Source organism: Lepidochelys olivacea (assembly GCF_965140295.1).
Source record: "Lepidochelys olivacea isolate rLepOli2 genome assembly, chromosome: 5".
Taxonomy (NCBI): domain Eukaryota; kingdom Metazoa; phylum Chordata; order Testudines; family Cheloniidae; genus Lepidochelys; species Lepidochelys olivacea.
The window spans coordinates 99,874,097-99,896,231 of NC_140415.1; the positions used below are offsets into that span (position 1 = coordinate 99,874,097).

General features: G+C 42.4%; 1 protein-coding gene across 2 annotated transcripts in view; it reads left to right on the forward strand.

The window, feature by feature from the left end:
- The window catches only part of TRPM3 (transient receptor potential cation channel subfamily M member 3), a 190,146-nt gene that overhangs the window by 114,691 nt on the left and 53,320 nt on the right, over positions 1–22,135 (forward strand). Inside the window, exons 9-14 of one of the 2 annotated variants that reach the window (XM_084628736.1) lie at positions 166–300; positions 2,608–2,658; positions 14,882–15,022; positions 17,240–17,269; positions 19,565–19,854; positions 20,669–20,897. In XM_084628736.1, coding sequence (XP_084484862.1) covers positions 166–300; positions 2,608–2,658; positions 14,882–15,022; positions 17,240–17,269; positions 19,565–19,854; positions 20,669–20,897 — 876 coding nt within the window. The remainder of the gene's footprint in view (positions 1–165; positions 301–2,607; positions 2,659–14,881; positions 15,023–17,239; positions 17,270–19,564; positions 19,855–20,668; positions 20,898–22,135) is intronic. The other variant, XM_084628737.1, reaches the window with a different exon arrangement.

The following is a 22,135-nucleotide window of genomic DNA, read 5'->3' on the forward strand; positions in this document are numbered from 1 at the left end:
AGGGAAACCAAAATAGTTTTGAAAATGTGATGATCCCCTTCTAAGCTTAGCAAGCTAAGGGAATTCTGTCAAAACACCAAACCCTCCCCATGCTAGAGTGACAGTAGCATCTAAAGGCTGTCCTTTAAACCCAGGAACAAGCTGAATGAATCCTTTCCTTTGTAGGTGGGATCCCTTGAGCAGGCAATGCTGGATGCCCTGGTGTTGGACAGAGTGGATTTTGTGAAATTGCTCATTGAGAATGGAGTAAGCATGCATCGGTTTCTCACCCTCTCCCGACTAGAGGAACTGTACAATACGGTAGGGCCAAGCTAAGGCAAATTTTCTATCTGTTTGTTCTTGTGTTTCACCATCTGCCTATCCTAGAATGACCCAGTGGTGCACAGCACAGTCTACGCCTTCTCCACAAATGAGTTGTCATTTCCTTACATCACAAGCCAACATTGTTTTCTTGGGTTTGACTCTTATCATGAGAATTCACTATTGCTTCCTGCTTACTCTGTCTAAACACACATTATGAAGTGTGGTTAAATAAAGGTCACTGAAGTTGCAGACGGCACTAGGTGGTTGCTGGGAGTTGTAGTTCAGTATGATAGACCTTGGGCTTAGACAGGCCATTGGCAGGGGAGTCATGGGCAAGGTAGGACCTGAAGGATAGTGCCACATGACTCCAGCACATGCCAGATTCCTGGAGAAGATAGAATGTTTAAAAAAACCAATGTTTGAGTTTTCCAGTGTTGCCAGCTCTTGTAATTTTTAGCAAGGTTAGCAATATTTGGTGTTTTTCTTAATCTGTTCAGCAGTTGCAGCTTTATTATCTGAGAATGAGAGCTTTTATTAGAAAAACAAAGTTTCCAGCCCTTATGGTTGCAGAGAAAAGCTTTGAAATATGTACTCTTAAATATTCCAACACCAGAAAGCTTATAAAAAGAACCCTACGTATATTGTTTTGTAAATCTTCTGATTTTTAAGAAAAATCTCATGGGGTAGAGGCTGGCTCATGGTTTTTGAAAGCTTGGAGTTGGTAATATCATCATGCAAAATTTCACCATTTTTGCAATCCCAAAATTAAGAGTTTTTACTTAGAAATTTTGGAAATAAAATTTGTAATTCTCCAAAAAGCAAAAGTCCTTAAAGCAAATGTGTGAGTATTGCACTGCTCTAGTTGCTTACAGCACTTCCTACACCAACGCTCACCTCTGTCACCCTCATCATAACAGCATGCCAAAAATATATTTGGGTGCTGTTGGGGAAAACTCCCAATTCACATCAGTGCCTGGTTCTGATAATTTCTGTTTCAGCCCAACTGAAAGGAGCTGCGATATGATACATGGATACAAGGCTTTGTTCTGCCTGTACATTTTAAATCCATGCCCTCATTGGGTATGTCACAGGGTTCAGCCATCACCGCCAGACTGGCACCTGTTCCTGGTCGTGTTGGGGATTAGCTCGAGGCTGACACCCAGGTCTGTGGTCTCCACACTGGCACTCTGTTTCTGCTCCCACCTACAGCTCCTCTCTCAGCTCCTAGAACCACAGCATCCTCTTTGCAACTCAGCCCTATGGCTAGGTCATCATCTGTGTTTCCCTCTTCCGGGGGGGCATATCTCCGTCCAACTGTCCAGCCTCTTCTCCAGTAGCAAGTTGGGGGGGACACGGTCCCACCCACTACTCCAGACCCAAACCCAGGGACTCTGTAAATAACAGCCTCCTGCTTCTCCCCTGTAACCTCCATCAATGCTACTCTATTTCCCTGGGCCACTTCCCCATGGCCACACACCTTCTTTGCCCTCACATCCGGGCACTCTGCAGCTCAGTCCTAGCAGCAAGCCAGGAGCTCCCTCTCACTCCCCCGTCCCTAGCAGCTGTTCTGTCCAAGGTACTTAGAGTTCTCTCAGCCCTTCAGGGACACTGGCTTTATTCCATGGGCTCCCAGCAGCCACTGACCCTACTCTGTCTTGCTGGTCTCTTTTATTTGAGCCAGTTGGGCCTGGATTGGTTGCTCCCTGCAACTCCTCCCTGATTGGCTGTGCTTCATGCAGCCTCTCTGGGCTGCTCAGAGGACTCACCTCCATTGCTCCTTCTGGGGCAGGGCATGATTAACCCCTTGTATGCCTGTGTGGATTAGGTACCCCATCACAGGCTGTCACATTATGGGCCTCAGGGGCATATATTACAAAATTTACTTGTGGCCAGAAGTTAAAGTGTCTCCAAATATCAAACCCTAAAAGATTTGACTCAGCTCATACACGTAATAGAAAAACTAGTATCTATGCTGCCCTTAAGCCAAAAGTACAGACCTGCTCTTTGACTGGCTTGTTCTTTGACTGTCTAACCTGGGACATGTCTATTAACTGAGAAGAGAGAGCCTGAGAATTTTCTGAAGGATGTTGGACAAAGCTATGCTGTTGTAGTTTATTTGAAAAGAATGGATAAATTTGTGTGACTGAAGTGCTACTGATTATTCGAGGAGTGCATATGTATGTTTGGTTGACTGGTTAACCAGGAAAACTACATGAATGGAGCACATTCCAGATTTTACATTTGATCTCCTACGTGGCTTCCGTATAAGGAAAAAATATTTGCTTCTTTATCTGTCATTTACAGAGACATGGACCATCCAACACTTTGTATCATCTAGTGAGGGATGTCAAAAAGGTAAGAGTCCAATAGACGGTAGGTTGGAGGTAATGTCATGATTGCTTCTCGTAATTAGAAACAGTCTCTGTTTTGCATGAGCTTTCAGAGCATTCTCTTGTTCCTTCCCCTCTCCCCATCTGTCCACCATGCCATTTCAGACTGCATTGTTTGTTTGTATTGAATCTGAAACTCTTGCACACAATGCACAATTAACAAGTTACTGGGCTTGCTGTCTCAGTGGTTTTAGATGCTTTGGATACAGCGCTTTTGCTAGTGGAATTATAGGCTTTTTCATGCCATGTGGATTTATGCTGTTATCTGTATTTTTCCAGACCCACGACTATTTTGGAAGCTAATGTCCATGTTGTCAGTCAATCCCTGAGACTGTAATAGATCTATATATATTTTTTCTGCTCAATCCTAGTCCACTGCAACATTTCCAGTTTCATCTTCTATGATATACTATAAAAGCTGTAAAGTCCTCCATCACAAACAGCATAGAAAAAGGAATAGTGCAATAAAGCAAGAAGACAGCTTGTCTCTCCCCCATTATCAGAATTTCAAGTGAGTTTCAGGCATCTTGAAATATAAAGGTCCCAATGGGGTGAAACCAATCCACTTTCTTTAGCAGTATCTTTGGGGGGGAAATTGTTATGCACCAGAAATAAATGAAAAACCAGTATCTTCTATGCAGATGATTCAAGCAGGGCATTGTGACCCTGTGCTGACCCCATCACCTTTAATTTTCTTTCAAAGGGTGTGTGAACTGCAGACATTCTCAGTGTACACTGGGGTGTCTACATTTCTTGTGCCTCCAGAAGGTATATGCTTTCAAGGGGACTTTCTGTGTACAGATTAACTAATTAAATAATAGAGGGAAGAAGGAGGGAGAATTTTTGTCAGAGCACAAATCAAATTTGTGGTGTTCCTTTCATCAGTGAAAGCTAGACGGGGTTAATAGGGTTCTGGTACAACAGACATTTAGGGACTTCTAAACATCACAGTGTAACTAACGGCTGATGTTTGATGCAATGCTACTATATTAAATAATGTTATTTAATAATTATATTAAAAATATTTTGGGTGGGCAGGCCACAGCCCCATTGGTTCTACCACACCCAGATAAAAGCAGCTAATGGGTCTGTATGCAATTGTATTAAAGGATCAAAGCAGTGAAACCATCCCACCCCAGAATCTGATCTTACTTACCCCATTTTAGCCCCATTCATTTCAGTGGTGTTACATAGGAATTACAGTGGTGTAATGGAAAGCAATCAGAGACCTTCCAACCCTTCCCCCCCTTTATTTAAATTATTCATGATGCCCCTTCTCCACCTCTTTCCTCCCACCCCTTGGTCTTTGGCTATAAATGTAATGGTAAAAGGGTCATTTGTATATGAGGCAGAAGAAGGGCTAGTTGCAGTGTCCTGCATTGCTTTCTGAAGGAGCTGAATAAAAGTGGACCTTAGGGGCTATTGCCTTTCATGGAGGTACGATGCTTCGTTTCTGGAGGGAACCTCTTTTCAGTCACCCAATGGAGCTGTGATAGCAATAGCAGCAGCCTGGGAAAAAACCTCACAGGTCATCTCTTCTGCTTCATACAGGTGTAACAATGTCTGGCACTGAGTGGGAAGGCAGAATTAGGATTGAAATAACAGACAGGCATGGACAGTACATAATAAACAAGTTGGCAAGAGTCTATTACTGGGGTTTCCCAACATAGAAACAAAAGAAAGCAAAAGCTTGAAAATTGATTAGAAATATTTGAAGAGGTTTGGGTCATTTTAGTTTTGTTGAGAAGGGGTCTACAGTATCATCTGTAGAATAGACAGCATTAACTAATATACAAGTGTCAATGAGAAAATAGGAAATGCCTGCAACATAATTGGAATTGTTCGCATGCATAAATCCCTTGGATGGAGCACCGTACTCCGGTAAAGCCTGAGTGCAACGAGGCTGCCTGCTTCTCTGTACTTTCTCTGTGGGGCACAAGCCAGTGGTACATTTTTGTTAGTAGACATGTGATCCTTTTTGTGTCTTTAAATGTTTGGCATGATTATCATCTGTCTTTTAGATTAAACGGATTCCATTTCAAATTCCCGGGTCTCCTCTTTCTAACATCCTTCTTCAGAAGGAAAGCATTTCAAGTGTCAAAAGGTTGCGTTATAATAAGGGTAATTAGAACATTGTTTACCATGGTTTCCCAGGGCCTCCAGTCCGAGAGGCGTTTTTAAAGGAGTCTTATAGTGAAAAATTAAGTGTTTCATAAGCACTTTATATAAACGGAAGACTTTTTCATAAAGCAGTAAGAAACTAAAAGATTTTTAATATATTTTAACAATATGTATCCCTGGTGATTAACAAAATTTGCAAGGTATTGGAATTTTTCCTAAAATGTATCCTGTTGAGGTTTATGTTGTTTTGTTTTTCCTCGTGTAGAATCTTTCTTTCTTTCTTTAACACCTGTCTTTACGTTGAGAAAATGTATGCTCTAACTGGAATACAGCTAATGGCTTAGAATACAAACAGTCCATCAGCAACCATCCGCTAGTGCTCATCAGAAATATGCCCCATTATGGCCTATTCTTTTCATTTTGTCAATGATGAAAAATACCTATGCCATGCTGACTGATATCTGACATTGTACCACAGTCCTGCACCGGAGCAATCAAATCCCTTACTAGTCAATCGATCAGTCAGGAGATTTGACACGAATTTCAGTGCAAACACATTCTTGAAAAAAGCCTCTCAGTGGAACATAGCATTATTTGATAGTGAAATGGTTCACTATGCATGACAGAGGCAGATTGGTGTGTTGAAGCTAGTCTTTTAGTTGAGATAAATTTTGAAGCCAGATAGTTAAACTTTCCATCGTAATGGCAGTCTCTAAAAATATAAACACCAAAGAGATTTAAAATCGGTCACCTCATCCTGGTACTTCCAGGACTAGCACAAAATATATGCATTTTATTTCATAGATAGAATAATTTGTAAATGTTCTACTGTAAAATGTGAATTGTTTACCATCTTCTGTATCTTGGCAAATTACAGAATAAAAATAACTGCTTGAAAAAGGAAACATGAAAACAATGCTGAAATTGCCATAGTATATTAAAATGTATCGCCCTAAATCTCTAAGGTTTTTCCTTTGATTTAAGAGATATTCATGGTTTACAGGAGTTCTCATAGTACTATTGGGATTCCCTTTAGAGCAAACTATTATGCACTGGGAAGTTACATTGCCACAGTCTTATTTATGGAAGCTTGTATTTGTTTTGTGCATTCTGATTCACATTCTCCTGAGAGTTTCCAAATATTGTTGTGGAGATTGTTACCTCAATATAGCTGTTTACAGTGTAGCCCTAAGAAAAAAAGCTAAACGAATTACAGCCGCACTCAGGGTTTGAATTCTAAATGTATCAATTAACAAAGAGAATACTCTCTCCTTTCTAATTACTGTGGGTTATGGAGAACTGTGTCCCACTCCCACTTTTGATCCCCTTAGTTCAGCCACTACGAGTAAAGCTAATTCTGTTTGCCTTATTCACATACACAGCCTCACTGATGTCAAAGAGACCTCTGTAAAGGCGAACAGAATTTGTCCCACAGTGGTTACTTTCATCACACTGTTCAGATGATACTCTTAAAATAAACAGCCGGAAAAAATGGAGTTGAATGTGTCTTGACATTATTTTTGTGGGCAGAGATTGCCCTCTACTGGTCACTTTTTTAAAAAAATAAATAAGATTCTGCCCTACCTTTGGACCCTATTCGTGCAAAGTCCTGCAGATCAGCAGGTCCGTATTTTTCATTTGTTTATTCTTAATTAATAGATGTTCATCCTGCTCATTAGTTATATATACATTCAAATTTCACTGCTCTTAGTTCTAGAGACAGTTTCTGGATTCCTGTATTACAGGGAACTGTGAAGCATAGTTTTTTCACCAGTCAGTATTTGTGAAATACTATTGAACTCTTAGTATAGAAAATGAGAACTGGTCATTATTTGTTACAAATAAAAACAGTTCTGAAATAGTGAAAGGAATGCCACTGATACGTTAGAATTTGAGAGGGGAAGAATAGTGCATTCGTGTCATAAAACTTACTTCAGGATCATTGCAGACTATTCGTACCATTGGCTCAAACTGTCCTCTCTCATACCTGTGCTGTGTAGGTAGGTTCCATGCTGTCTGAGGATCAAGGGTTGTGGGCAGCTTGCATCATTCTGCTGCCACTACAGCCAGACTTGGGGTATGAACTGAGCCTTATTATTAATCAGTTTATTTGCTGCAGCTTCTGCTACAATAGTCACGAGCACTGACTTAAGCATAATGTGTAGTTGACAATGTAAATAATTATAATACATCCTAGAATATTTACAATAGCTTAATGAAACCTAATATTGCCCATTACAGTTAAAAACAGGGAGCTGTTTCATATCTACTACAGAATGGACATATTTGCTATGTGGGCCTGATCCTACAAACACTCTGGCACATGGGTAACTTTTCTTTCCCATTGACTTCAATGAGACTATTCGCTACATAAAATTATTCCCATGCTTTACAGGATTGAGCCCTGTGTATGTATTATAGAATGTGTGCTTTTGCTATTGTTTTACAAGGTTTCTTCAGCAAAGTGTCCATTGATAATTAAATTGACTGAAATTTTCAAAACTGTCTAAGGGGATTTAGGCACATCTTCCATTAAAGTACAGGTAAATGTATTGGAAGATGTCTAAATCCTGTAGGTTGCTTTGAAAATCTGTATTATATGATAAAGTATTTAGTTCAACATTGTAATATAAATATTTATATATTATATAAATATATGCTATTGGATATTATATATTGTGTTTATTTAAATTGCATCGAGATAACTAATATTTACCACTTAACATGTTTCTATGGCAGAACATTCATTTATTGAGGTGTCCAAAACTGCTCCCATTGAAGTCAATGGGAGATGGGTAAAGAGATGCAATTCTCATTAACTTCAATAATAGTTGCTCCCATTTCTGCAAGGGAATGAATTTGAACCTTTCCCTTTAGAACGGTCATAAAGCGGCTCTACATAAGTCTCCTATATGGCACTTTGTCATTGGTTCCTGCTCACATGTGATCACAAAGAGAAGGCTAGAGCCTGCAGTCCTTACTCAGGTAAAACTCACATTGGCTCAAACATTCTGGACCGAGAGAACCATTTTTAAAAAGCCAATAATTTTAATTTTTCTTCTTTTAATGAGACAATGTTCATTTTCATTAGAATACTCAGAACACAAACATGTTACCGGTTATGATCACATGGATAGATCATGCCTTTCGTAAGGAGCAGTGCAGAGCCACTGTGTAGTTTCTGTTATCAGTGCTGACCCCTTAAGACTTCCTTCTGGTGTAAACACACCGTTTCCCAGACCTCCAGCCATGCTGGACATTCTGGTCACAATTTAACTTTCAGAGCAAATGGTAGGTGTAGCACAGAACACAGACAGACATTGCACCAAATTCTAACACATTATTGATCTTTCTTTAACAGCATGAGAAATACACAGATCTATACAAAAATAATAAACCCTACATGCATTTCCCTACCTCAGTTTTCTCATCACCTCAGAGCATTCTTTGGCCTGAGGTCAGGGCTGTCTGGAGCCATCCAGGATCTTTCATAATCACAGTGCATGGCTTAGATTATGAAACATGGAGCCTTCTCTCCGACACTTGCCTCCTCAGATCTTGGATGATCCATTTACTTCCCCTCTCCTGCCCAAACTTCCTGCAACTGTCTTTCTGAGGGTTTTTCCCCCCTGTGAACCGTTTTACAACCTTCCAGTCCTTCTGTCAGGTGACTCCTGGATCAGCCTCCTTAGGTGACCCCAGACTCCTACCAGGTGACCTCGTTGCCAGGCAGCCTCTCCCCTGAGCCTCTCCTCCTCTTCTGTGTGGGAGCCTGCCTATTATCTACGATGTTTATATTTGAATGGAGGCTCATCTTAAGTTAATGACCCTCTATTGTCCGTCCTGTATCACTACACCTTGGAATTTCAGTCCAACATGGAGGCAGAGAGACCATGGAGAAGGCAACTAGTCCTCATTTTTAAAATAGAGTTGGTAGTTTGGCAAAGATACATAGAGTTCAGAATCTCACAAGAATTTATAAATTGTACACAAAGATTCTTAAAATCATCACAATCTGTCCTGCGGAGTGTTTTATAATGTATGCTTTATTAATCTAAATCAAATAAATACATCTGCACAGAAGTCAGGCAGATGTACAGAACCTCTACAGACCTGTCTGCAGAAAATTCCCAAAGCAAAAAAGGAGGAGTATTCATAAAATTAATTATTTTGAATTAATAACCCAGGTGTAATAGTACTAAGAAAAGTACAGATTAACTACAGTCCATGCTGTGTATCATTATAGCAAACATGATGGTTTTACTTGACAGGTTTCAGAGTAACAGCCGTGTTAGTCTGTATTCGCAAAAAGAAAAGGAGTACTTGTTGCACCTTAGAGACTAACCAATTTATTTGAGCATAAGCTTTCGTGAGCTACAGCTCACTTCATCGGATGCATACTGTGGAAAGTGTAGAAGATCTTTTTATACACACAAAGCATGAAAAAATACCTCCCCCCCACCCCACTCTCCTGCTGGTAATAGCTTATCTAAAGTGATCACTCTCCTTACAATGTGTATGATAATCAAGTTGGGCCATTTCCAGCACAAATCTAGGTTTTCTGCTCCCCCCCCCCACACACACACACACAAACCCACTTTCCTGTTGGTAATAGCTTATCTAAAGTGATCACTCTCCTTACAATGTGTATGATAATCAAGGTGGGCCATTTCCAGCACAAATCCAGGGTTTAACAAGAACGTCTGGGGGGGATGGGGGAGGTGTAAGGAAAAAACAAGGAGAAATAGGTTACCTTGCATAATGACTTAGCCACTCCCAGTCTCTATTCAAGCCTAAGTTAATTGTATCCAATTTGCAAATGAATTCCAATTCAACAGTCTCTCGCTGGAGTCTGGTTCTGAAGTTTTTTTGTTGTGATATCGCAACTTTCACGTCTGTAATCGCGTAACCAGAGAGATTGAAGTGTTCTCCGACTGGTTTATGAATGTTCTAATTCTTGACATCTGATTTGTGTCCATTTATTCTTTTATGTAGAGACTGTCCAGTTTGACCAATGTACATGGCAGAGGGGCATTGCTGGCACATGATGGCATATATCACATTGGTGGATGTGCAGGTGAACAAGCCTCTGACTCGTTGTGGCTCGATAGTGTGGCTGACGTTATTAGGCCCTGTGATGGTGTCCCCTGAATAGATATGTGGGCACGGTTGGCAACGGGCTTTGTTGCAAAGATAGGTTCCCGGGTTAGTGATTCTTTTGTTGTGTGGTATGTGGTTGCTGGTGAGTATTTGCTTCAGGTTGGGGGGCTGTCTGTAGGCAAGGACTGGCCTGTCTCCCAAGATTTGTGAGATTGTTGAGTCATCCTTCAGGATAGGTTGTAGATCCTTAATAATGCGTTGGAGGGGTTTTAGTTGGGGGCTGAAGGTGACGGCTAGTGGCGTTCTGTTACTTTCTTTGTTAGGCCCGTCCTGTAGTAGGTGACTTCTGGGAACTCTTCTGGCTCTATCAATCTGTTTCTTCACTTCCGCAGGTGGGTATTGTAGTTGTAAGAATGCTTGATAGAGATCTTGTAGGTGTTTGTCTCTGTCTGAGGGGTTGGAGCAAATGCGGTTGTATCGCAGAGCTTGGCTGTAGACAATGGATCGTGTGGTGTGGTCAGGGTGAAAGCTGGAGGCATGTAGGTAGGAATAGCGGTCAGTAGGTTTCCGGTATAGGGTGGTGTTTATGTGACCATCGTTTATTAGCACTGTAGTGTCCAGGAAGTGGATCTCTTGTGTGGACTGGACCAGGCTGAGGTTGATGGTGGGATGGAAATAGTTGAAATCATGGTGGAATTCCTCAAGGGCTCCTTTTCCATGGGTCCAGATGATGATGTCATCCATATAGCACAAGTAGAGTAGTGGCGTTAGGGGACGAGAGCTGAGGAAGCGTTGTTCTAAGTCAGCCATAAAAATGTTGGCATACTGTGGGGCCATGCGGGTACCCATAGCAGTGCCGCTGATTTGAAGGTATACATTGTCCCCAAATGTAAAATAGTTATGGGTAAGGACAAAGTCACAAAGTTCAGCCACCAGGTTATCCGTGATATTATTGGGGATAGTGTTCTTGATGGCTTGTAGTCCATCTTTGTGTGGAATGTTGGTGTAGAGGGCTTCTACATCTATAGTGGCCAGGATGGTGTTATCAGGAAGATCACCAATGGATTGTAGTTTCCTCAGGAAGTCAGTGGTGTCTCGAAGGTAGCTGGGAGGGCTGGTAGCGTAGGGCCTGAGGAGGGAGTCTACATAGCCAGACAATCCTGCAGTCAGGGTGCCAATGCCTGAGATGATGGGGCGCCCAGGATTTCCAGGTTTATGGATCTTGGGTAGTAGACAGAATATCCAAGGTCGGGGTTCCAGGGGTGTGTGTGTGCGGATTTGATCTTGTGCTTTTTCAGGGAGTTTCTTGAGCAAATGCTGTAGTTTCTTTTGGTAACTCTCAGTGGGATCAGAGGGTAATGGCTTGTAGAAAGTGGTGTTGGAGAGCTGCCGAGCAGCCTCTTGTTCATATTCTGACCTATTCATGATGACAACAGCACCTCCTTTGTCAGCCTTTTTGATTATGATGTCAGAGTTGTTTCTGAGGCTGTGGATGGCATTGTGTTCTGCACGGCTGAGGTTGTGGGGCAAGTGATGCTGCTTTTCCACAATTTCAGCCCGTGCATGTCGGCGGAAGCACTCTATGTAGAAGTCCAGTCTGCTGTCTCGACCTTCAGGAGGAGTCCACCTAGAATCCTTCTTTTTGTAGTGTTGGTAGGGAAGTCTCTGTGGGTTAGGTCCTGGACACCACAGTGCTAATAAACAATGGTCACATAAACACCACCCTATACCGGAAACCTACTGACCGTTATTCCTACCTACATGCCTCCAGCTTTCACCCTGACCACACCACACGATCCATTGTCTACAGCCAAGCTCTGCGATACAACCGCATTTGCTCCAACCCCTCAGACAGAGACAAACACCTACAAGATCTCTATCAAGCATTCTTACAACTACAGTACCCACCTGCGGAAGTGAAGAAACAGAATGATAGAGCCAGAAGAGTTCCCAGAAGTCACCTACGGACAGGCCTAACAAAGAAAATAACAGAACGCCACTAGCCGTCACCTTCAGCCCCCAACTAAAACCCTTCCAACGCATTATTAAGGATCTACAACCTATCCTGAAGGATGACCCAACACTCTCACAAATCTTGGGAGACAGGCCAGTCCTTGCCTACAGACAACCCCCCAACCTGAAGCAAATACTCACCAGCAACCACATACCACACAACAGAACCACTAACCCAGGAACCTATCTTTGCAACAAAACCCATTGCCAACTGTGCCCATATATTCAGGGGACACCATCACAGGACCTAATAACATCAGCCACACTATCAGAGGCTAGTTCACCTGCACATCCACCAATGTGATATATGCCATCATGTGCCAGCAATGCCCCTCTGCCATGTACGTTGGTCAAACTGGACAGTCTCTAAGTAAAAGAATAAATGGACACAAATCAGATGTCAAGAATTATAACATTCATAAACCAGTCGGAGAACACTTCAATCTCTCTGACCACACGATTAGAGACATGAAAGTTGCGATATTACAAAAAAAAACTTCAAAACCAGACTCCAGCGAGAGACTGTTGAATTGGAATTCATTTGCAAATTGGATACAATTAACTTAGGCTTGAATAGAGACTGGGAGTGGCTAAGTCATTATGCAAGGTAAACTATTTCCCCTTGTTTTTTCCTACCCCGCCCCCCAGACGTTCTTGTTAAACCCTGGATTTGTGCTGGAAATGGCCCACCTTGATTATCATACACATTGTAAGGAGAGTGATCACTTTAGATAAGCTATTACCAGCAGGAGAGTGGGGTGAGGAGAGGTATTTTTTCATGCTTTGTGTGTATAAAAAGATCTTCTACACTTTCCACAGTATGCATCCGATGAAGTGAGCTGTAGCTCACAAAAGCTTATGCTCAAATAAATTGGTTAGTCTCTAAGGTGCCACAAGTACTCCTTTTGGTTTTACTTGAGTACATTAAATAGTAGTATTAAGGTAACAATTGCAATTTTGCTGCCTGATTTTAGTTTTACTATAAAAGCTCTCATTGTATTATAGCATATTTTTTCTCCTGGGATACCGTGCTATTTTTATGGATTGGCTAATTGATCTCTTAGGCTTAATTCCATGTCCAATTAACCCAGAATTGTCATGTTTCCTATAATGAGATACAGACAGACTGTAGCTAATCTGGAGTTTTCTTAATATTATCATCAGAGTTGGGCAAATTATTCATAATGACAAATTTTATGAATTATGCCCCTTTTCTGTTTGTGAATTGTTCACAGGAAGAGGTCTGTATAAAAAAGCCAAATATTTTTGCGTGGAGGTATCCCTTACTTAGTCCCTGACTGCCCCTCTACTCTGTGAGTGCACCAAAGCTTTGTCTTCAGAGTTCCCCTATGGAGACAGAGAAAGGCCAAATGCCAGCTTTGTGGGACTGTCCTTCCATCTCTGGAATTTTCCAGGAACTCTTCCATGGGAGAACTGTGAGGGCACTGATCTGTGGGATTTTGATGGTGGGGTCTAGTGAACAAAGGTGTGGAAGAGAGGACCTGTCGTTCTCCAGGCCATTGTTCTGTTTTGTTCTAATCTATGTATACTCTTATACCATGCTCATCACAGTAGTATCTGAGTGGAGCTCACTTTACATGCAGAGCAGAGAGAACTGTTTTAAGGTCTGATTTCACAGCTTCACATGCAGTAAGCTGCATGGAACTCATGACCTTCAGGTCATTATTAGCAGCATTGATAATAGGGAGTAGAAGGGAATGGACCAGGGAGCACACAAAGTTGGAGCCATAAATATTCTGTATATTTGTTGTCGCCCTTTTCCATTTAAACTTAAAGGTGCTTGATGATGGCATGGGAAATTAATATGAATTTATTCCAGTACCAGGAAGGGTAAGAAACAGTGGAGCAATGGGTCAGAACTGGTTTTTCAGCTCAACAGCACCCAGAGTCCCAGAGGTTATCTAGGACATCAAGGGGTCATTTTTCAAAGCAGTGTATGACAAAGGAGCTGAGTCGCCCGTATTGGCATTAATGAGAGTTGTGTAGCAATAACCCTGTGCTGAAAACTTACACTTTAAACTATCTTAAAATAAAATGCATCAAGTCGACAAGAGGGCAGTGTGTTAAAATCATTGGGCTTATATATTTGCTCCTAAAACTCAAGATAAAACAGAACTAGATAAGGATCAGAATTACTTGATGCTCACCACATTCCTGGCCTATGTATGTAAAGCAAAGAAAATAGGCACTTTATGAGCCAGTTTAATGTTTTCTACAAAGCAGATGATGACATACCTCCTTGGCTCCAAAAAGTTTTTTAAAAGACTCTTTTCAAGCAAAAGAGATTTAAGTCGACATTTAAGTGGACACACCTTGCTAATGAAACTTTTTTCCCCTTCCTTTTATTTGATGAGTACTAACTATTAAATAATGCAATGTAGGGAAGAAACATGCTTCTAGGAAATAGAGATCACAACTGAGGAGCTGCAAAACCTCTGTTTGCAAATGATATAGAGCTGCCTTCAAAATGGACTGACAGAGAAGGCAGCCCAAATGGTGCCAGTGCAAACATATTCAGCCAAAGATGTTGTGAGCAAATTGTGTGGAAAACATGCCTCACAGAGGGACTAGAGTTCAGCAAGTGTGCTTGACTTTAGGAAAATGATTGGGCCTCACACTTTTTGTTCTGCAGTGGTGTTTCTTGTTTCCCCCAGCAGAAGAAATTGAGTACTGTTTTCTGACATTATTATCTTCTGTTACTACCAAGGATTACTGCACATTCTTATTTACTTATGTCTTCTTTCCAAGCGAGAATATCCAGGTTTCGGTTGGATCTATTTTAAGGTGAATTAATTAACCAGCATAATACATTCCTATGTTTCTTAACTAATTGTGTTTGTTTTACTCTAATATAGTTAGAGGAAACATTGAATGGTATCTGTACTAATCAGCTTTGTCTCTTTGTTTCTTTTCCTTTTTCTTTAATTGGATAGGGTAACCTACCTCCGGATTACAGGATAAGTCTGATTGATATTGGCCTGGTGATTGAGTATCTGATGGGAGGAGCTTATCGCTGCAACTACACCCGAAAACGGTTCAGAACCCTCTACCACAACTTGTTTGGGCCCAAGAGGGTAAGGACTTGGTATTTTTTTACCAGGAGTACTGCGATTCTGACGTCAGGCCCACCAAGAGCGATTCCGGGCCCCAGGGTAGAACAGTCAATGGGCCCCCATGGACATGGTCCGCTTGACATTTTTGCGGTGCTGTGCCTGTGCTGGCTGATGCCCAGCGAGCTGCCAGCTGCACTGGTGGTGCCTAGCAAGCTGGTGGGAGTGCTCTTCCGGCATGGCCAGGGCTTCCACATGGCCGCCAAGTAGGGTTGCCAACTGTCTAATCACACAACCCCAAAGACCCATGCCCCGCTCCACTCCTTACCTGAGACCACGCCCCTGTCCTGCCCCTTCTCTGAGGCCCCGCCCCCTGCTCACTCCATTCTCCTCCCTCCCCCACCCTCACTCACTTTCACCAGACTGGGGCAAGTGGTTGCAGTGTGGGAGGGGGTGCAGGGTGAGGGCTCTGGGAGGGAGTTTGGGTGCAGGAGGGGGTGTGGGGTGCGGGAGGGGGTCAGGGGGTCAGTGCTTACCTCTGGCAGCTCCCAAAACCAACCAGCACACCCCTCTGGCTGTGGCTTCTAGGTGGGGGACCCAGGGGGTCTCTGCATGCCACAGCCCGCAGGTACCTTCCCCGCAGCTCCCATTGGCCGCAGTTGCTGGCCAATGGGACATGCGGAGTCCGCACTCGGGACGGGGGCAGCGTGTGGAGACCCTCTTCCGAGGGGTCGCAGGGACGTGCCAGCTGCTTCTGGGAGTGGCACAGAGCAAGGCCAGGTAGGAAGCCTGCCTTAGTCCAACTGCACTGCTGGCAGCAGCCAGGGGCCCTGGGCCCCTTTAAATTGCCTGGGCCCCTAGGCAATTGCCCCTTTTGGTTCCCCCTGTCAACGGGCCTGTCTGATGTGGTAACAACAAAAAGGTGCTGGGAGTCAATTTAGTGAGGTGCTGAATTTTGGTAGTTTTCTTCACATCGTAGAAGCTATCAGAAGAATCAATACATGGCATGTCATTTGCTGCTAAGATCCAGCTGGTGTTGGCCTGAGTTTAGGATAAAGATTGTTACTGGGTTCTAGTTTTTTAAAAAGCAACAAATCTCTCTACTGATCAGCAGTTCATTATGATCAGGGTTTTGTGCATAGCAGAGCAGCTTCCTCACTGCGACCTAGTGAAAGTCAGCTCTTGACACAAGCTATTTTATGGGCTGGATGCAGAAATTATTAGGTGAGGTTCTTTGGCCTGTGTTTTGCAGTAGGGCAGACTAGATGATCATCATGGTCCCTTCTGACCCTAAAATCTATGAATATGAATCTGGGAATGGTTCTGATACAAAGCCTTATGAAGGCAATGAGTGTCTTTCCATTGACTTTCATGGGCTTTGGATCAGCCCCTGTAATAGGTAGTATGCTGGAGTTAGACTGAAAAAAAAATTGAATTGAGAGAGAGAGAGAGAAATTTCCCTGGTATGTGCTGAACCCTTTGTAAGTGGCATGGAGATTTTAGAGCAGGAAAAATCATAACTCGAAATGGGCTTTCATGGGCTTAATCCTGTACCCCTTGAGGCAAGGAGTGCAGGTTCAAGGCACAATTTTGTATTTTTTGATGTTATACTGCTGTGAATCTGGAGTAATTCTTCAGTCTTTATAAACAAAATGTTGTTTATTCTTGTATGTATTTTTTGTATTTTTTTTTTTTTTGGCCAATTCCACCCTGGGTATGGCTGTTCTGTCATTTTATTTTATTTATTTATTTTTAAAGTAGCAAAATGCACTCTTTTGTCTGCAGAGAAATGCTCCCTTCTCTCAGCCACTCAGTAGAAGAACTGTATACATTAAGGTCTTTTAAACCTTGGGCTAGATCCTTGGTCCCTTTGAATTGCTGAAGCTGTGCAAAAAAGGGCCGTATATCGCTCTATGAGGAGATAGGAGAATCCCTGAGAGATATGCAGGGCCAGCAGTATGCCCTCTCTTTTGCAACTTCTTGTTAGGGGGGTTGTCAGGTGAAAGGTACATGTCCAGAATGCTAATGAACTCCAAAGATCATCAACGGATGGAATGGCCTCTTAGTGTCTGTTGCCATCCAGCACAAATTAGAGCTGCTGTAACTTATGGTAGGGGCCAAACTTATGCCAGGAATCTTGGGGGAGGGGGGATAACTAGGATTATATAATTTTGTTTAAAATGTTATTGGTATGGATAGGTTATATAATGTTTTTTTTTTTTAAACTCTTTTTTTGTACAGCCAAAAGCCCTGAAACTTCTGGGAATGGAGGTAGGTGACATGTGATAAATCTTAATGTTAAATTCTCTTCCCTTTCTCACCAAACAAGTTCATCAGCATTATACTATGTGAGACTTGTAATTAATATATTTTAAAAGTTCCACAGATTTAGAATGAGAAGTTAATCACACACAAGGCTGTACGTTCTACCAAGGTAAATTGTTTATATAAATGCAAATAGAAAATCAGTTTCTCAGTATGCTTCCCCATAGACAAACTAAAAAAAAAAAAAAGTGTCGGGGGGGAGTAAATCCTGCTATACTCCAGGTCTCTGTTGGTGAAATCAGTACATATAGTTTGAAATAGTACAGTCTATTTGAAACCAGTATCCCAATCCAGCAACTATAAAAATAAAAAGCTGTCAGAGAGGGCAAACAAATATAGTATATGATGCCCAATTCCCATTGACGTGGCTGAGGCTTTTGACTTTTTCTTTTCCCTTTGTAGAAAAGGTTAGGGGCAATTGTTTGGGGTGCAGGGAAGCACAAAATCCTACTTTGCCACTCCAGAATCTATAAATAGCAACTATATGCCTCGCTGTCCTCAGCCAAATACCTGCTACCACATCCGACGGCAATGGACAGATTATCACATTACATGAATGTTTCTGCTAAAATAGGGTCAGATGCACATACTGTTACTCATACTGAGTACTGCCTTGCTCCACAAATAGTCCTGTTTACTTCAGTGGAACTAAATGGGGGAGAAGGTACTACTTAATGTGAGTGAGGGTATCAGAATCCGGCCCATGCCCATCAGGGAATTTGTTAACAATTAGATTGTTGTTTTAAAGTTTCAGAGTGTGCACAATACTTAGTTGAATGTGAGTGGTTTGCACTTCTCAGAGCAGTTGTTTCAGGCTGTCTGCAGACTCAGAAAACCATCACTGCACTGTTTCATGTTTTTCTCATATATTGAAGGTTTTCTTTGCAACTATATGGGATAGAAGCCTCTCTTTTTTTTTTTTTAATTAAAACTTCAATTCTGGGGCATAATTCTGTGTCAAGTAGTTGATTTCTGTAGCAATTTCTGTGGCAACCTAATCATGGAAAATATGGAGCACTGAGTATAGTTTTAAAAAATTATTTTACATGCTATTTAGTCTGTGATTTTCAAAAACCCTCCACTTTGTCCTGTCCGCACTCCCAATGACATCCATGGGAGCACTTTCACAAATCCCAGCCTTAATTATTTTGTAAATATCATTGGTTTATAATTGTCACTGTTATGATCACTTTTTAACTATATTTAATTGTAAACAATATTAAAATAAAGATTTTTCAGAAGTAAAATATCTTTACTTCGGAACCTGAGCTGAGATAAAATGGAGGGCATTAGTGTAGCAAAATGTCAGTGTTTTATCCAGTCTTCAATAACCCTCTAATGCTGTGCACTGGCACTTCAGAGAGCTGAGATTTTGTATAAGTTTCACTTTGCTGCTCATACAAGGATCAAAGTTCAGCGCATGCAGTCTGGGAACAGAAGAACAAAGGAAAGTTATAGGACAAGATGAGAGGAAGGAAATAAACAGGAGAGACAAGCAAGAAGGAATAACATGGAATTGGAGGGGAAAAGGGGAGAAGAAAGGACACAGAATTGAGGGAGTGGGATAGTATGTGAGGAGAGATAGGTTAACCCACTGGTAAGATCAGGATGGAAGATCACTAAGAATGAGACAGAAGTGGGGAAAGGACAAAACAATACCATGCTACCATCTTTTGATGAAGCATCCTCCAGCCTCTCTCTTGTCGTCCTCTCTAATGTAGTTAGAATGGAAAGAGGTGAATGTATCCACCCCAATGAGATTTAAAAAACTCAGAGGTAAATGAACAAACCAAACGCTTTAATGTAAGGGTGGCTTTCCCAGGAGTGACCTGGGCATGTTCTGATAGTGCTTTGCAGTGCCACAGGGAGAGGGCCAGGTTAGATTGACATTCCCAGACTCCCATTTCCCACCAGGCAGGAGCTGGGAGTGTTGAATCATTGTTTCATATGCATCACATTTATTCTGTGAATTATTTTTTTCAGTGAATGTGAAATTAGTTATGTAAGTTTGCGTAAGGAGGAGGAGTGGGAAGCAGCAGAAATTCTCCTCCTAGAAACTCAGAACGTGGGCTGGTCACAGTGAATAATTGGTCAGTCTAATTAGCAATTAAAAGAAAGTAAGTTACATGAACATGTGTGTGGCTTTGGTGAGGGAGTCAGCTTTCTCGTGTCGTGTCTCCTGTATTCAGTGTAAACGATTCACATTATTCCCTAGAACCACACTTTCTCCTTGTTTGGCAGGATGATGTCCCTTTGCGAAGAGGAAGGAAGACCACAAAGAAACGAGAAGAAGAAGTGGACATTGATTTGGACGATCCTGAGATTAACCATTTCCCTTTCCCCTTCCATGAGCTGATGGTGTGGGCTGTGCTGATGAAGCGTCAGAAGATGGCCCTCTTCTTCTGGCAGCATGGGGAGGAGGCTATGGCTAAGGCTCTGGTGGCCTGTAAACTCTGCAAAGCCATGGCCCACGAGGCATCAGAAAATGACATGGTGGATGACATATCCCAGGAGCTGAACCACAACTCCAGGTTGATTGCCTTTCATGCATACTTTCTGGAGAGTAGCAAAGAGAGGCTGCTGAAACTGCCAGTAATCAGCTTAGGAGTGGCTTGCTTTAACTGCTAAAGATGTAGGGAAAATGCTGTCCCCTCAAAGCCAAAGGAGTGGCTTTTGGGGCGCACCTGTGCTAACAGAGCCCTTCTAAAAACTGTGCTAACAGTGCAACTTCTGAAATGGATAGCACAGGAGCCAAAAAGGTGAATGAAGCCTCTATACTGACTCTATGCTTTCCTCCGTCTTGAGGCCACCAAAGCCTGAATGTGATTCTTCTGAGTCACTTTTCCCATCCCAATGAAATACAGTTCAAAATCTACTGAAGTAGTATCCAGGTGCAGGAAGTAACTAATCAGGAGATCAGACTAGATCATCATCATAATCCCTTCTGGTCTTAATCAAAGACCAACAGGAATTTGAACAATTTTTGGACACTGGTTAATAAAGTCTCCCCTTCAAGGGTACTTGACCATGAGTTCATGAACAAGCAATGGGGGCCTGGACTGCCTAACAGCAGATAGACAATGGGCTTCAAAGAGACAACAGCAAGCAGGCAGGCAGGTGGGAGCAGATGTCTGGGAGTGGAGGGTACTCAGTACTTCTAAATCAGGATATTTATTTAAGTGCCTAAGTTTAGGCGCTCAGGTTTGAAAACGTGGGCCTCCATGTTCAGCCAGCATTGCAACTGCATTTCATGGAGTGTGGTGCAGCTCTTGCAGGAGCTGTCATTAACCGTGTACTTTCCGCAAAGCAGACACTGCTGGCTAATGAGAGTGCCCTCTGTTGCAGGGATTTCGGCCAGCTAGCGGTGGAGCTGTTGGACCAATCATATAAGCAGGATGAGCAGCTGGCAATGAAACTGCTGACCTATGAGCTGAAGAACTGGAGTAACGCCACGTGCCTGCAGCTCGCGGTGGCAGCCAAGCACCGAGATTTCATTGCTCACACTTGCAGCCAAATGCTGCTCACAGACATGTGGATGGGCCGGCTCCGGATGCGCAAAAATTCAGGTCTAAAGGTCAGCACTGCCTTCGTATCAATTAAGAGCAAGAGCTCTGAGGGATGGCGATGGGGCTGACACCAACTCAGCAACAGCTAGATGTACTAATAAGCTAATTGCATGGTCCTGTGTTGTTTATAGCGACATGACACAGTGTTCATCCCTGCTGGCCCAAATCCTGAGCACCTTACTCAGCCCTTTGTCAAAACTCTCTCCAAGATCAGCAGGACAGTTACTGGCATAGAGACTGAGCAAGGACTTCAGGATGTCTCTCTAACTGCAGGCTTCGGGACTTGGCCGTATTTTAAAAAAAAATCAATTAATAAATTAAAAGGGGGCGTGAGTGAATTTATTACTAATGAAAGGTGCTGAACTGACAACCCTGGAGAATGATCCTCAGAACAAGCAAATGGAGCAGCAGTGCAAATACCCCTGCAGTCCCGTGTCAAGCTGCCTCCTACCTGACCTGGACAGACCACCCCTAGGGGATGTGGGGGATAATTCAGTCAAGCCCATTTCATATTTAATTTCTCTAGTAAGACAGCCAGGGAGAGTGGGGTTTTCTGACAGGCATTTCTGTCCAAGAGGAACTGAGCTATAGTGCATTCACCTCCACCACAGTATTCACTAGTCAGACCAAGAATTGCCATTTTTAATTGTGTTTTGTGGTGATATTCCCTGACAGGGGCATTCCCTTGCCTGTATCAGGTTTACATGTGAAAATCGACACTTGTTCTGGCTGTTCTATTATGCTGCAAAAGCATGTGTCTGAGAAAATAATTATGAACAGCACAGATATAAATATATCATTATCCCACTGGAGCTAATGCACTATCAGTAAGAAATGAGTGTCAGTGGCTAATAAGATTCTTATCTCACTTGTGTCAGCTCTGCATGAGTACCTTTCTTTTTAAAACTAGGACTGTTCTTACATTTTGGAAACTCCTTTCTCTTAGCCATATGTTTTCTGAATCTATCTGTGCCCTGATCCCCTTGCTCTCCCTGGGGGGCCTGACCCTCTTGCAAACCTGACTTCTGAGATGTTCCAGTTGTTCATTACTCAGTAGATCTTGCTTACTGTAGTGTAGTGGATCTATCCATTTTCCCCCTCTATGCCTTGTCCTTTACAGCACGTATCTCTTCAGTCACACAGCAGACTCCTGGCCGTATCCTTTGCATGATAAGTACCTCAAGGTGATAAATTCCATTTTCCTTTCAGTTTGTCCCAACAGCAGCTCCTCCCAACTGTCCACACT